Source organism: Oncorhynchus gorbuscha, linkage group LG02 (assembly GCF_021184085.1).
Source record: "Oncorhynchus gorbuscha isolate QuinsamMale2020 ecotype Even-year linkage group LG02, OgorEven_v1.0, whole genome shotgun sequence".
Lineage (NCBI taxonomy): Eukaryota > Metazoa > Chordata > Actinopteri > Salmoniformes > Salmonidae > Oncorhynchus > Oncorhynchus gorbuscha.
Window position 1 is genome coordinate 66,753,781 of NC_060174.1, and position 15,545 is coordinate 66,769,325.

The 15,545-nt window shown below is 44.2% G+C and overlaps 1 protein-coding gene across 1 annotated transcript in view; it reads right to left on the reverse strand.

Moving 5' to 3' along the window:
* LOC124007881 (gamma-aminobutyric acid receptor subunit alpha-3-like) overlaps window positions 1-15,545 on the reverse strand; it is a 165,436-nt gene that overhangs the window by 57,340 nt on the left and 92,551 nt on the right. Inside the window, exon 5 of the mRNA XM_046318700.1 lies at window positions 3,902-4,122. Within this exon, the coding sequence (XP_046174656.1) occupies window positions 3,902-4,122 (221 nt within the window). The remainder of the gene's footprint in view (window positions 1-3,901; window positions 4,123-15,545) is intronic.

The window sequence follows — 15,545 nt, forward strand, 5'->3', positions numbered from 1 at the left end:
AGAATGTATGATGCTATTTCCTTGTTTTGCCTTCTAAAAGGCAAGATACACTGAGCTCTTTCCATGACGTAGACTGACTAGGTGGATCCAGGTGAAAGCTATGATCCCTTATTGATGTCACCTGTTAAATCCACTTCAATCAGTGTAGATGAAGGGGAGGAGACGGGTTAAAGAATCATTTTTAAGCCATTTAGACAATTGAGACATGGATTGTATGTGTTCCATTCAAAACATTGCTAGCCTAACACATGTACTGTGACTAAAACTTGTCTGGGACATGCTTTCAATGGTGTTCTCAAACACCTGATACCTATCTAGTGGATTAGGGGGGTACCCTGACTGTGACTCAAACCCTGGTCCCTGTTACTGTCAAACCAAAACCATTATACTGTCACAATGCTCACTATATGAGTCGTACCAAGTGGGTTAACCCTATTGGCACAGGGCATTTGCCTTTCACGCCAGTGATCTGTATTCACTTCCTTGTCCTGCCATTTGCTACACTGGTGTCAGAAGTGGGAATACCAAAAGGCTCAAATCTTTTGGTGAGGTCCCTTGCTTTTTTAATGATTTGTATTTTTACAGTATATATTTTACAGTATATATTATACAGTGTATATATATATTAAATATGCAGGCTAATGAATATTGTTTAAAAGTGAGTACAATTGAGTACAATTCTACTCTAGGCTGGAAACTTGCAGTGAAAATGTAATTTGAATAATGGCGCAAAAGCTCTGTGATTTGAACGTTTCGTTCCATTTGGATCAGTTGTGGGTCTGCACTCGACAGATGATAAGGTGTAGAAAGCCATAGCACAGGACAGTCTGGCTGTATTTATGCTTCGGATACTGATGCACTGTCTGTTGCCGATCATCATTCTCCCAAGTCACCCTGTATAATGTGGCCACACAGCAGGTACAGTTATTCAGCTATACCTCCTTTCTGATCCGACCATTCCTCAACCTCGAACGTAACGCTTCAATATAGCCTAAATATGTGTAATTTAACCTTTTAAATGTATTACCTTTTTATAGTAAGTGTGGAATAAACAAAACCAGTCACAAGGTTTTAATTTGATTAGGCTCCTGTAGGCTACCTGCACATGTTAATATACTTCCCTATAATGCCAGCATACGTCAATTAAATGAATGGATTAAATGTATATATATTTAACTAGGCAAGTCAGTTAAGAACACATTCTTATTTTCAATGATCGTTTACCGGGGAACAGTGTGATAACTGCCTTGTTCAGGGGCAGTCAACAGATTTTTACTTTGTCAGCGCAGGGATTCGATCCAGCAAACTTTCTGTTTTTTTTCTTCCGGTACTGGCCAACGCTCTAAACACTAGGCTACCTGCCACCATGTGGAATGGAAAAAGACATTTGTTAGAATACACCAACATTTTCAAATGACATTCAGGGTTTGTCAAGCCACGTCTTAGATACTTAGTAGGGAGGGATGTATTTTCTGTTTGTCGAGATTGACATACTCTATCTATCTATTCTATTTGATTGTGTGAAAACGTAAACCACGATGAAGCGCTCGAAGTTGGTAATCGGTATGCAGTTATGTGTTGGTTGTGTGTGGTGCATTGATACAGAAACCTGTAGGTGGAACATTTTAGTTGAAAATCTGATTCCCCCTAGCTGATCATTGTTTGCTGTTGGCTCTGGTGGTCGGCGAAGTGGCCAAGGCGATTTGGTCAAAGAAATATCCACGTTTATAAACACATGGTTGCTACAAGTATTTTTTATTTGTGTTGATAATCCTTACGTGGCAGTTAATTTAAAAAAAAAAGTTTTACAGTACAAGGGGAGGGTCATGTGAAAATATTTTGATTGTCGGAGGAGAACATGTTTAGAGTTGGAACACTTTTCCAAGTGTCCCTAAATTGCCTGCTCTTGGCGTTTCCTAAAACATTGGAAATTGTTTTAAATGAATAATGAAATGAATAATACAATGCCATTAATACAGCATACTGATGTCCACGTGTAATAGCCCCGGAAACTATTTATAAAATAGTATTTTTGTATCTTGTTTGCCTTAATGTAGTGTCTAGAATAGCCAAAAAGCCCTTGATAGCAACTTGTCTTGCAACACGCTATCTTTGCTTGCAAATGAAGAAGTGACAGGCCCTTTAATAATCAATCCAAATCCAAATGTTATTCTTAGCCTCAGGAGAATCACAGTCACATCAAATGAACTCAAAATAAGGGACCCAGTCGGGAAAATAATGGCTTTCCATGATTCTTTCAATGTGACAACTGCAGCATTAAATTCACAGGTAAATGAACTACCCCAATAAGAGCTACCTTAATTATCGGCCAGAGTCCCTATGGACAACCTTCATTACTATATGAAGAGTCCTACTTCTACTCAAGGGTCATACAGTGCATTTGTAAACTATTTGTTATGTTACAGCCTTATTCTAAAATTAATTACATTATTTTTGTTCCTCATCAATCTACACACAATACCCCATAATGAGAAACTATATTCTCTGGTCTGATGAAACCAAGATTGAACTCTTTGGCCTGAATGCCAAGTGTCGCGTCTGGAGGAAGCAGCATCATGCTGTGGGGATGTTTTTAGTGGAAGGGACTGGGAGACTAGTTAAGATCGAGGGGAAGTAGGATGGACCAAAGTACAGAGAGATCATTGATGAATCCCTACTCCAGAGCGCTCAGGACCTCAGACTGGGGCGACGGTTCACCTTCCAACAGGACAACGACCCTAAGCACACAACCAAGATAAAGCAGGAATAACTTCTCTGAAGAGACCTGTAAATAGCAGTGCCACGACGCTCCCCATCCAAACTGACAGAGCTTGAGAGGATCTGCAGAGAAGAATGGGAGAAACTCTCCAAATACAAGTGTGCCAAGCTTGTAGGGTCATACTCAAGAAGACTCAAGTCTGTAATCGCTGCCTAAGGTGCTTCAACAATGTACTAAGTAAAGGTTCTCAATACTTATGTAAATGTGATATTTCAGATTCTTTGTTATTTTATTAATTTGCAAAAATATATATTTTTTAATGGTTTTTGCTTTGACATTATGGGGTATTGTGTGTAGATTGATGAGGGGAAAAATCAATTTGATCCATTTTAGAATAAGGCTGTAATGTAACAAAATGTGTAAAGTCAATGGCTCTGAATATTTTCCTGAATGCACTCTATATCAAGAAATTCAGAAGCAATACTTGATGAGGAGACAGAGTGGCGGCAGTTTAAGTGATCAAACAGTTCTTGCTGCTACAGGTTTCTTAAATAAGCAATACAATTATACTCAAGCTTGCTGAGGATGTCCAAACAGCTACATAGCACACAGTAGACTGGCAGAGTGGTTACTGATTCTCAGGACAAAGAGTACTTTGAACATCATAGTTACAATCCTGAACAAAAGAGTGTGGCTATAGGAGCTTAGTTACACCATGGCTGCCTGTTCGGTGTCAGACTGGATTCAGGGAAAGACCACTCAGTCCCCTGGCAGTCAGACACATTGCTCTGGATAGCTCCTGGCCCAGACATCCACTATTCAGTTATCACCTTCATTCATCAAAGCACTTCTGTGCGCAGGTCATTCCGCTAGCTGGCCTCAGGCCTACACGCCCACCTCAGACTCCTGTCGCCCAACTCAGACTCCCCTAACTCAGATAACATTAAACAAGATGGAGACCATGCCCTCTCTGCTAGCCAGTCAACTACCAAATGTGCACTGTCAGGAGAATTTTGTGTGTGGCAACTGAGCAACGGGATGAGTGTGGTGGTGGCAGTGTTTGGTCAGACAGTAGTGGTGGGTGTTAGTGGAGTATGCAATGGGCCAACATCATTTTGAAAGTATCCAATCTTGGTACTATAGGTCAATAAAGGGTGATCTGGGAGACTTCAGATGGCTCACCTCATAGTGTAAAGCAGGGTACCGTTGTCCACCAGTCGTAGCAGTTTGTTGGGCGTGGTCATGTTGTGGGCCACAGATTTCTTCCCGTTGTGGAAGAAGGTGTCTGGAGTCCAGATCTTACTGGCCAGGAGGTTGTTAAGAGGCAGGACCTGCATGGGCCCGTCGAACTTCAGCCTCTCATCCCTCCAGCTCTGACGGAAGAACACATCGATGGTGTACTCCTGGGAAAAGACAGAGAGAATAAGTCTGTTTATAAGGTAAGAATATCTCAATCAAATTTGAATGTAATATTCAGCATCTCCCGTAAGCACTGCAAATGGAAAGACTGTCCTGGTAGGTACAGTATATTGTCAGTTATGGCCTTGACTAGCAGAGTTGAGTTCCCTCCCTAAAGCGCGCACAGATGTCAATAATGCATCATGCATTTTATTTGAAGGGGAAAACAGCCTTGTCAATGTGGGATCCTCGAGGCGTCCTTCAAAGTTCATACTCCAATGATTGCGTTTTCACAGCTGTTGCCGGCGGGATAAAACATGCCTTTTCCAATAGTTATCTCTCTGACCATATTGCCAAACGCGTAACAAGGGACAGTGTCCCCAATAAATCTCTCTAAGTTCAGAGAGTAATCTCGTGCCGTTAGTGGCTGCTGGTGGGGAGTGGCCTCACACTTCTATTCCTCAGATGTTTCTTCCATTCTGATAGGATTTTCCATAGGTATTAAAATGTCATAAAAAAAACCGAATCTCCTATAATTTCAGCTTCATTTAGACTTTGGCTGTTTTACGAAATGGTCCCCAGCATATTTAGAACGAATGGTGTAGTGATTTTTTTCATTGTAAATTCATGTCATAATGAACAGGACGATGACCAATCAGGAACATCAAATACTAGTAACCCAAGTCTACACCCAGGCCACAATAATGACTGTCAGCAACAATGTAGCAATCTGTCCCCTGCCAGCCACTACAGGAATGGCACATATTATATACGTTTCCATCAAGGACCCTGAAATAAACCATTATGCACCAATCAACAATTCATGCCACAAAATAAGTGCATGAAATGCACAGAGTCTAAGCCCTGTCTAAGCTGGAGGATGGGTACTACCAAGCTATTTGTAATTGTTTTAAGAAGGTTTATTCTGAAGTGGGTGGATGATCATACCAAGGATCATGTGCTATTTGATTTAGAATTAAGACCCCTTGAAGTATAAAAAAAATATTTAGAAATAATTTGACGATGAAAAATGCATTTGGCCTTCCTGCTATTAGCATTGGATAACAAATTAAATCAAATTTGACGGGTCACATACACATATTCAGCAGATGTTATTGTGGTTGAATCGAAATGCCGGTGTGAGCTCCAAATGTGTAGTTGTATCTAACAATTCACAACAACACACACATCTAAAAGTAAAATAATGGAATTAAGAAATAAGAGATTCATAACATGGAACAGATAGTCCCCCCCCCCAAAATATCTAAAGGAAGTTTGTTCTGAAATGTCTATCCTACTATATATCTGAGAGATCTAAGAAAGATCAGAAAACAACCTTTTTGACTGGTACAGGGGGACCTTCAGAGGCGTATTGTGAGGCCTGTGGGCAACTTAGAGCAAAACATGTACGTGTTCATGAGAATCTCACCTTTACACGGAGGGGTCATATTAGTGTGTAGCCCAAACTGTTCGGACGCTATAGACAGAAGTTGGCAGATCGGCTGTACCGACTTCAGAGGAGTCCCACACTTGTCATAGAGCAAAATAGAGAACACCATCATGTCTGTGAGAGTCTCATCTTTCCATAGAGGGATCATAATAGTTCAGACACTACATACGATTTTGTGAGAAGACCGATTTTCGGGATGTCTCATGGTCTGACAAACACCGCTATAGCACGGTCACCTTTCGCTGCAGATGTGGAAGTGTTACATAGGCAGGTGTGGAAGTGTTACATAGGCAGGTGTGGAAGTGTTACATGGGCAGGTGTGGAAGTGTTACATGGGCAGGTGTGGAAGTGTTACATGGGCAGGTGTGGAAGTGTTACATGGGCAGGTGTGGAAGTGTTACATGGGCAGGTGTGGAAGTGTTACATGGGCAGGTGTGGAAGTGTTACATAGGTGTTACATAGGCAGGTGTGGAAGTGTTACATAGGCAGGTGTGGAAGTGTTACATAGGCAGGTGTGGTGTTAAGTGTTGTTACATAGGCAGGTGTGGAAGTGTTACATAGGCAGGTGTGGAAGTGTTACATAGGCAGGTGTGGAAGTGTTACATAGGCAGGTGTGGAAGTGTTACATAGGCAGGTGTGGAAGTGTTACATAGGCAGGTGTGGAAGTGTTACATAGGCAGGTGTGGAAGTGTTACATAATCAGGTGTGGTGGATTGAGATGCATCCAATACAAAAAAAACAGATACTGTATCTCTAGCTTAAATTGACAGATGTATGTATTATGCTAATTAGATTGCCACCTGGGTGCGAACATTGACCTTAGGGGGTTAAGGTAATAGTCATCATATTCCTAAATATACTTAAATTATAGCTGTATACCATGACTTTACACCGTGGTCACGTTGCTATTCCCCCTGCAATTTAGCAACATGCATTACCCAAAAACACAGGACATAGCTTTGGCTGACATACCAGAGCTACAGTATGTAAGTTCTAACCATTACTAATACAGAAATACCTATCTGTTTACCAACATGACCCTCTGTAGTGGAAATATTCATACGCAAAAAGCATGATTAATAGAGTGAAATTAGCAGGAGCAACAAACAAATGTCATTGGCGGATGAGAATAAGGGTGCCTCATTTGGTAAGTTTGCCATATTGTAGCTTTCTCTCTGTTAATATTATTTTGTATCTGCATTAGCACAGAATACACTAAGTAACCAATTTATTAGGTACACCCATCTACCACCGGGTCGGTCCCCCTTTGCCTCCAAAACAGCCTGAATTCTTAAGCGCATGGAAACGTTGCTCAATTGGTATCAAGGAACCTGATGTGACACCAGGCAGGATGGGGCCATGGACTCATGCTGGTTACGCCAAATCCTGCCTATGTCATCAGCATGACGCAACAGGAACCGGGATTTGTCGGACCAGGCAATGTTTATCCACACCTCGGTTGTCCAGTGTTGGTGATGGCGGGCCCACTGGAGCCGCTTCTTCTTGTTTTTAGCTGATTGGAGTGGAACCCGGTGTGGTCGTCTGCTGCAAGGACCGATTTAAATGCACATTCCCAGATGCCATTCCACATACCACTGTTGTACTGCGCCGTTATTTGCCTGTTTGCGGCCCGCTGGTAAGCTTGCGCCATTCTTGCCATTCTCCTTCGACCTCTTATCAACAAGCTGTTTTCACCACAGGATTGCCACTGACTGGATGTTTTTTGTTTGCCGTACCATTCTCTGGAATACTCTAGACACTGTCGTGCGTGAAAAGCCCAAGAGGCCGGCAGTTTCTTAGATTCTGGAATCGTCAAGCCCGGCATCGACGATCATACCACGTTCAAAGTTGCTTGGGTCACTTGTTTTGCCCATTCTAATGTTCACTCGAACAGTAACTGAATGCCTCGATGCCTGTCAGCCTGCTTTATATAGCAAGCCACTGCCACGTGACTCACTGTCTGTAGGAGTGAACCCTTTTTGCGAACGGGGTGGTGTACCTAATATATATAGGCTACTGAGTGGACATGAACCCAATTCTATCCAAGACCCTGACAATTCTAAAACCCGGAAAAAGACATTGTTGATTTATGGGCATGACGCGTCGTGTCACACCCATAGTTTAGAATTCAGTGGTTAGTGACGAAAAAGACATGTATTCTACCATCTGAATACAAACTTCTAACAACCCTCTAACTTCAGCTGTGTTGAATTTTTTTATTTTATTATTTGATTTATTTCACCTTTATTTAACCAGATAGGCTAGTTGAGAACAAGTTCTCATTTGCAACTGCGACCTGGCCAAGATAAAGCATAGCAGTGTGAACAGACAACACAGAGTTACACATGGAGTAAACAATTAACAAGTCATATCAAACATCTCCAAACGAAAATCAAATCAAGAGTCGGCTTTCTATTCCGCTACAGGAGCTACAGGATGCAAACTTCTGCCTGAAGAAGCTGGCCATAGCTTTCCTGACTGACTGCGTGTATTGGTTCCTGACTTCCCTGAACAGTTGCATATCGCGGGGACTATTCAATGCTATTGCAGTCCGCCACAGGATGTTTTTGTGCCGGTCGAGGGCAGTCAGGTATGGAGTGAACCAAGGGCTGTATCTGTTCTTAGTTATGCATTTTTTGAACGGAGCATGCTTATCTAAAATGGTGAGGAAGTTACTTTTAAAGAATGACCAGGCATCCTCAACTGACGGGATGAGGTCAATGTCCTTCCAGGATACCCGGGCCAGGTCGATTAGAAAGGCCTGCTCACAGAAGTGTTTTAGGGAGCGTTTGACAGTGATGAGGGGTGGTCGTTTGACTGCGGCTCCGTAGGGGATACAGGCAATGAGGCAGTGATCGCTGAGATCCTGGTTGAAGACAGCGGAGGTGTATTTGGAGGGCCAGTTGGTCAGGATGACGTCTATGAGGGTGCCCTTGCTTACAGAGTTAGGGCTGTACCTGGTGGGTTCCTTGATGATTTGTGTGAGATTGAGGGCATCTAGCTTAGATTGTAGGACTGCCGGGGTGTTAAGCCTATCCCAGTTTAGGTCACCTAACAGAACACATTCTGAAGCTAGATGGGGGGCGATCAATTCACAAATGGTGTCCAGGGCACAGCTGGGAGCTGAGGGGGGTCGGTAACAGGCGGCAACAGTGAGAGACTTATTTCTGGAGAGTCATTTTCAAAATGAGTAGTTCGAACTGTTAGGGTATGGACCTGGAAAGTATGACATTCCTTTGCAGGCTATCTCTGCAGTAGACTGCAACTCCTCCCCCTTTGGCAGTTCTATCTTGACGGAAGATGTTATAGTTGGGTATGGAAATCTCTGAATTTTTGGTGGCCTTCCTGAGCCAGGATTCAGACACGGCAAGGACATCAGGGTTAGCAGAGTGTGCTAAAGCAGTGAGTAAAACAAACTGAGGGAGGAGGCTTCTGATGTTGACATGCATGAAACCAAGGCTTTTTCGATCACAGAAGTCAACAAATGAGGGTGCCTGGGGACATGCAGGGCCTGGGTTTACCTCCACATCACCCGCGGAACAGAGAAGGAGTAGTATGAGGGTGCGGCTAAAGGCTATCTCAACTGGTCGCCTAGAGCGTTGGGGACAGAGAATAAGAGGAGCAGGTTTCTGGGCATGGTAGAATATATTCAGGGCATAATGCGCAGACAGGGGTATGGTGGGGTGCGGGTACAGCGGAGGTAAGCCCAGGCACTGGGTGATTTGAGAGAGGTTGTATCTCTGGACATGCTGGTTGTAATGGGTGAAGTCACCGCATGTGTGGGAGGTGGGACAAAGGAGGTATCAGCGGTATGAAGAGTGTAACTAGGGGCTCCATTGTGAACTAAAACAATGATAACTAATCTGAACAACAGTATACAAGGCATATTGACATTTGAGAGAGACATACAGCGAAGCATACAGTAATCACAGGTGTTGAATTGGGAAAGCTAGCTAAAACAGTAGGTGAAACAACAACAGCTAATCAGCTAGCACAACAACAGCAGGTAAAATGGCGTTGACTAGGCAACGGGGCCGACAGATAAAACAAACAAGCAGAATGGAGTACCGTGATTAATGGACAGTCCAGCGTGCATCAGCTATGTAGCCAAGTGATCAGTGTCCAGGGGGCAGCGGTGGATGGGGCAGGGAAGCTGGACTGGCGAGTGTTATCCAGGTTAAAAAACTAACAATGACTAAATAGCTTGTAGCTAGTTAGCTGGTTAGCTTCTGGAGGTTCTTGAGTGTGTTCTAAAAATTACAAATAATAGCGATTCCGTATCACATTGTGTGAGGCAGGTTTTCTGAAGGTATAAACAAATTAAAAATTGAAAGGAGATAGAAAGTAAATATGGGTCCAGTGAGTGTTTGGGACGTGGCGATGCAGACGGTTAGCAGGCCTGTAGGCCAAGGTAGCAGTTAGCGGACCAGGGCTAAACAAGCTAGCAGTTAGCAGGCCGAATTAGCAAGCAAGGAGATAGCAAGGGCTAGAGAGTTAGCCTTTGGGGGACGTCGCGATGGGGTGAGTCTGTTTATTCCTCTTCATGCGGCGACGTCGTGGGCCCGGATATTGTAGCCCAGGAGTATGCTACGGTGGTAAGCACAGGTGCTCTGGCCGGGCTAGCTTCAAGCTAAGTGGGTGGAAACGCTAGCCAGGGGTAATCATCCGGGGTTGCGGTTTAGCTAGATAGCTAGTTGTGAAGATCCAGCTGAAAAATGTTCCGTTTGCGGTGGGAATCCGGGGATAGAAAATAAATAGGTCCGTTATGCTCTGGTTAGCATCGTGTTGTTCGAACTGGCGAGAGCTTTCCGAGCTAAAGGTTAGCTGATGACCGGTTAGCCGAAGACCGCTAGCATAGCTGGTGGTTAGCTGGCTAGCTTCAGTTGAGGGGTTCCGGTTCCAAAGTAAATATAAATACTTTAGGAAAAAATAGCTACATTGGGTGAGGCGGGTTGCAGGAGAGTATTTGGAAGCTTAGGTTTAGCAAAATGTTTTTAAAGATATGCGAAGAAAAATATGTAAAAACGAAAAAGAAACGATATATACAAGGGACACGACACGACAGGACGACTTACTGCTACGCCATCTTGGAGTTAGAATAATCACTGTGTGCACCAATATCACATCTGCTTTGTGTCTTTTGAAAATTACCTATTTTCAATAAGCATGAAATCTTCAGGATGTATTCCATTGTTTTCATCCTGCCTTATATTGAAGCATTGCCTGCTTACATGTTGTACGATATTAGGGAAATACAACTGAATGTATTCAACTGAAATGTGTCTCCCACATTTAACCCAACCCCCCTGAATCGGAGAGGTGCAGGGGACTGCTTAAATCAATATCCTCAGTGGCAGAACGACAGAGCTTTTCCTTATCAACTCTGGGATTTGATCCAGCAACCTTTTGGCTACTGGCCCAAACCTCTAACCACTAGGCTACCTGCCGAGAGACAGTCTTTACAGTGACCGTGTGTAATCTAGCTCAAAATGGCTGATTTAGGCAGGCCCCGTGCCTCACATGTACATAGATGATGTATTGTTTAAAAAATGGTTGCGTTAGACTGAGTGTTCAAAACATTAGAAACACCTGCTCTTTCCATGACATTGACTGACCATGTGAATCAAGGTGAGAGCTATGATCCCTTATTGATGTCACCTGTTAAATCCACTTCAATCAGTGTAGATGAAGGGGAGGAGACAGGGGAGCCCTTTCCTGCAGTCAAATGACCTAGTGGCCCAAAGGGTGGCCACAGATTGTCTGTTTTTAAAACACAAAATCTGGTGTTTCTATGTCACAGTTTTGTTATATTTCAGTCTTCTGTGATGTATATAGTGTAATATTAGGATGAAAACTCAAAATGGAGTACGTTTCAACTCTATACCTGACATGGTCTAGGTGCCTTATTTTTTTAAAAGCCCATAACTATGTGTGTGAGGTGCACACTTCTGTCTCAAAGTAGATTTGTTAAAGACTACCAAGAAACACCGTGACCCTGATTTAGCCCACTGAAGTAAAGGTTCATCTGTCTCCTCCCCTTTAACTACCCTGATTGAAGTGGATTTAACAAGCGACATCAATAAGGTGCAATAGCTTTCACCCGGATTGACCTGGTCCGTCTATGTCATGGAAAGAGCAGTGGTCGCCCTCCAGCCCCTGGTGAGGATTAGCATGGGGAGTAAGACCACCGCCTGCCCAGGTCTTTTATCTCCTACTTAATGTGAGTGAGTGAGCAGATAAGCTCCTGCATTTTTCAACATGTTCTTAAAAAAAAGATAGATAAACTTGGATTTCTTGTCAGGAACATATACAGGATGCTACCCTCTACAACATAACCTTCACTCCAAATCAAAACTCCAAACCTACAACCTGATTTCAGACGGAATTACGGAATCACCTGGAAGGCTTACAACTACCAAGGATTATTATTCCTAAACTATACAGCAAATGCTCTGGAAAACAACAGAAACCTGAAAACACCATCCAACCTGGAACTGAGTGAGTAATGTTTTGTCTGAAGCTATATTTTATTTCCAAAAGCCAAGAAGGAAAACACATTACATTACTTTATAAGGACTGAATGATAAATAAGAAGTTAAGGCCGCCAAGCTTGATACAACCTCAATTAGCACTGACGTGTCAAGTGAGAGGTGTCAAAGCCCTTCAGCCCAACAATGGCAGGAGAGTCGCACAGTCTACTCCAACGCAATTGAGAGGCCTTGGAAGCTGCCTGGCGCTGTTCAGAGGTAATTAAAATACAGTACCCTGTGTATGTAAAGAGTAATAAGACATGAAAAGAGTACAAAATGAAGGTCCTTATTGAAAATAAAGAGACTTTTTTTCTGACTATTATAAAAATGGGAACATCAGCAACCTCATCTTCCACACAGACCATCCCCTGGCATGGCACAGTGCTATATTAACACACTACCCCTCTGTTAAGAGGGGGGGGGGTGTTACCGAGAGGTGGAAACTCAGGATACAAGACAATGAGGACCCCGAGTCAGCTAATATACATCTCTATAAGTCTGGAACAGTATTGGTACAGAGCAACCCCAAATAGTTTCAGCTAGACTTTCACTGAATCAAATAATTAGCTCAGCGGGAGAAGCTCTCCCTTGAGAAAGATACCCCCACCCCGAGCAGGTCAGACCAGACCTCTTCATTATATAACCCCAAGGACAAGCAACTCCAAGCGGAAAGTCAACCTCCCAGCACAGAGTACTACTCCGATCATTGAAATGAAGGATACATTTACCCAGCTGGAGGTAAGGCAGGTGGAGCTGGAACAGCAGGTGATTACACTCCAGTCAGCACAGATCCAGACAACAGTCCAGCACAACAAGAAACCCTTAACCAGACCCGGAGTGCTGGAGGTGGAGAGGACATATCTGCACTCTGGACTGTGGTGAGACAACTTCAACATGATAAAAAGCAGGAGCAGGAGAAGAACAGAGCACTAGAGGAGAGGATCAGACTGCTAGAGGAGAGGTTGAGTGGAATGGCGTGTGACAGAGAACAACCCACTAGAGAGCTGGCCCCCCCGGCAGAGAAGCCAGCAGAACAGCCCACCTCAGCTCCCAACAAAAGTCTCGACACCACAGCAGAACAGGCCACCCCAGACCCTGGTCATAGCCCCGACATCACAGCAGGACAGACAAATGGAGAACCTCAAGCCCAGGGGATCTCACCCCCTCTGAGCACCCCCCCCCGTCAGCCACCCTGACAGCCCTCCTGACAATCCCCCACACCCACTGAGGATATACACAAGACACAGATTGTACTTTGCAAATGGGAAATATATTCAACAATTTTTTTTGTTTTAAACCAAACACATTGTGTCTAAACTCTGGTGTCCAAACACCCATCACGCCCTAGACCTTCTATCTGAGGACCAACCAACTATGTTCACCTAGCCACATAATAATAATTCTTCCTAGGTTTTGGCCTTTCTAGGGAGTTTTTCCTAACCACTGTGCTTCTACACCTGCATTGCTTGCTGTTTGGGGATTTAGGCTGGGTAACTGTACAGCACTTTGATATATCAGCTGATGTAAGAAGGGTTATATAAATACATTTGATTTGATAATACACACAGGCACAAACGATCTGAGAGCCCAGCAGGAAAGGGTGGCCACAGCATTACATTTTTACATTTACATTTAAGTCATTTAGCAGACGCTCTTATCCAGAGCGACTTACAAATTGGTGCATTCACCTTATGACATCCAGTGGAACAGTCACTTTACAATAGTGCATCTAAATCTTAAAGGGGGGTGAGAGGGATTACTTATCCTATCCTAGGTATTCCTTAAAGAGGTGGGGTTTCAGGTGTCTCCGGAAGGTGGTGATTGACTCCGCTGTCCTGGCGTCGTGAGGGAGTTTGTTCCACCATTGGGGGGCCAGAGCAGCGAACAGTTTTGACTGGGCTGAGCGGGAGCTGTACTTCCTCAGTGGTAGGGAGGCGAGCAGGCCAGAGGTGGATGAACGCAGTGCCCTTGTTTGGGTGTAGGGCCTGATCAGAGCCTGGAGGTACTGAGGTGCCGTTCCCCTCACAGCTCCGTAGGCAAGCACCATGGTCTTGTAGCGGATGCGAGCTTCAACTGGAAGCCAGTGGAGAGAACGGAGGAGCGGGGTGACGTGAGAGAACTTGGGAAGGTTGAACACCAGACGGGCTGCGGCGTTCTGGATGAGTTGAAGGGGTTTAATGGCACAGGCAGGTACCCCAGCCAACAGCGAGTTGCAGTAATCCACTCAAGGGAGTGATAGAAAAAGCTTCTTCTACTTTCCCCAATGCACAAGTGGTTATCTCCACCCTGCTATCACAAAAAGACGTCCACCCTGCTACCATACAGCGAGTAAACGCAAGTATTTGGCCTCAAAACCAAATATTTTCCTGGCCCACCACTCTACCCTGGACTTGAACCGCCTCTATGACCAGGTCCACCTATACAAGGCAGCAGTGCCCACCTTCAACCGGACCCTAGAGGACATTGCTCTCAAACGCAGCCCCAACACTTCACACAGGAGCAATTGAACAATAGGCACCCCGCCCAGACCAGCGAGACACTCTCCCAGACTTGCGGGACTCCCCCCACAAAGCCTTCACTATCTCATCCTGGAATATCCAAGGCCTGAGGTCATCTGCCTTTGGCCTAAAGAGCAGGAACCTGGACTTCATCAAAGAAATCGTAACTACGGACATTGTCATCCTACAAAGAAACATGGTATAGAGGAGACGGACCCACTGGTTGCCCTCTAGGTTACAGAGAGCTGGTTGTCCCGCCCACCAAACTACCAGGTGTGAAACAGGGAAGGGATTCAGGGGGTATGCAAATTTGGCCTAGAGCAGACTTAATTCACTCCATTAAATTAGTAGAAACAGGACCAGTTTACATTTGGCTAGAAATTCAAAAGGAAATTATCTTAAAAGAGAAATGTCCTCCTGTGTGGTACATATATCCCCCCCCCACTAGAATCCCCATACTTTAATGAAGACAGTTTCTCCATCCTGGAGGGGGAAATTAATAATTTTCAGGCCCAGGGACTTGTACTAGTCTGTGGCGACCTAAATGCCAGAACCCTAGGCTACCCTGGGGCGGCAGGGTAGCCTAGTGGTTAGAGCGTTAGACTAGTAACCGGAAGGTTGCAAGGTACAAATCTGTCATTCTGCCCCTGGACAGGCAGTTAACCCACTGTTCCTAGACCGTCATTGAAAATAAGAATTTGTTCTTAACTGACTTAAAAACTTAAAAATAAAAAACTGACACCCTCAGCACACAGGGGGACAAACACCTGGGTATGTACATAGTCAATGATAGACTTCGAGGGGACTCCTACGGTAGGTACACCTATAGCTCATCTCTTGGCAGTAGACTACTTTATCAATGACCTCAACCCAGAGTCTCTCAGAGCATTCACAGTCAGCCCACTTTCAGATCGCAACAAAATCACAGTCTACTTGAACCGAGCAATAGT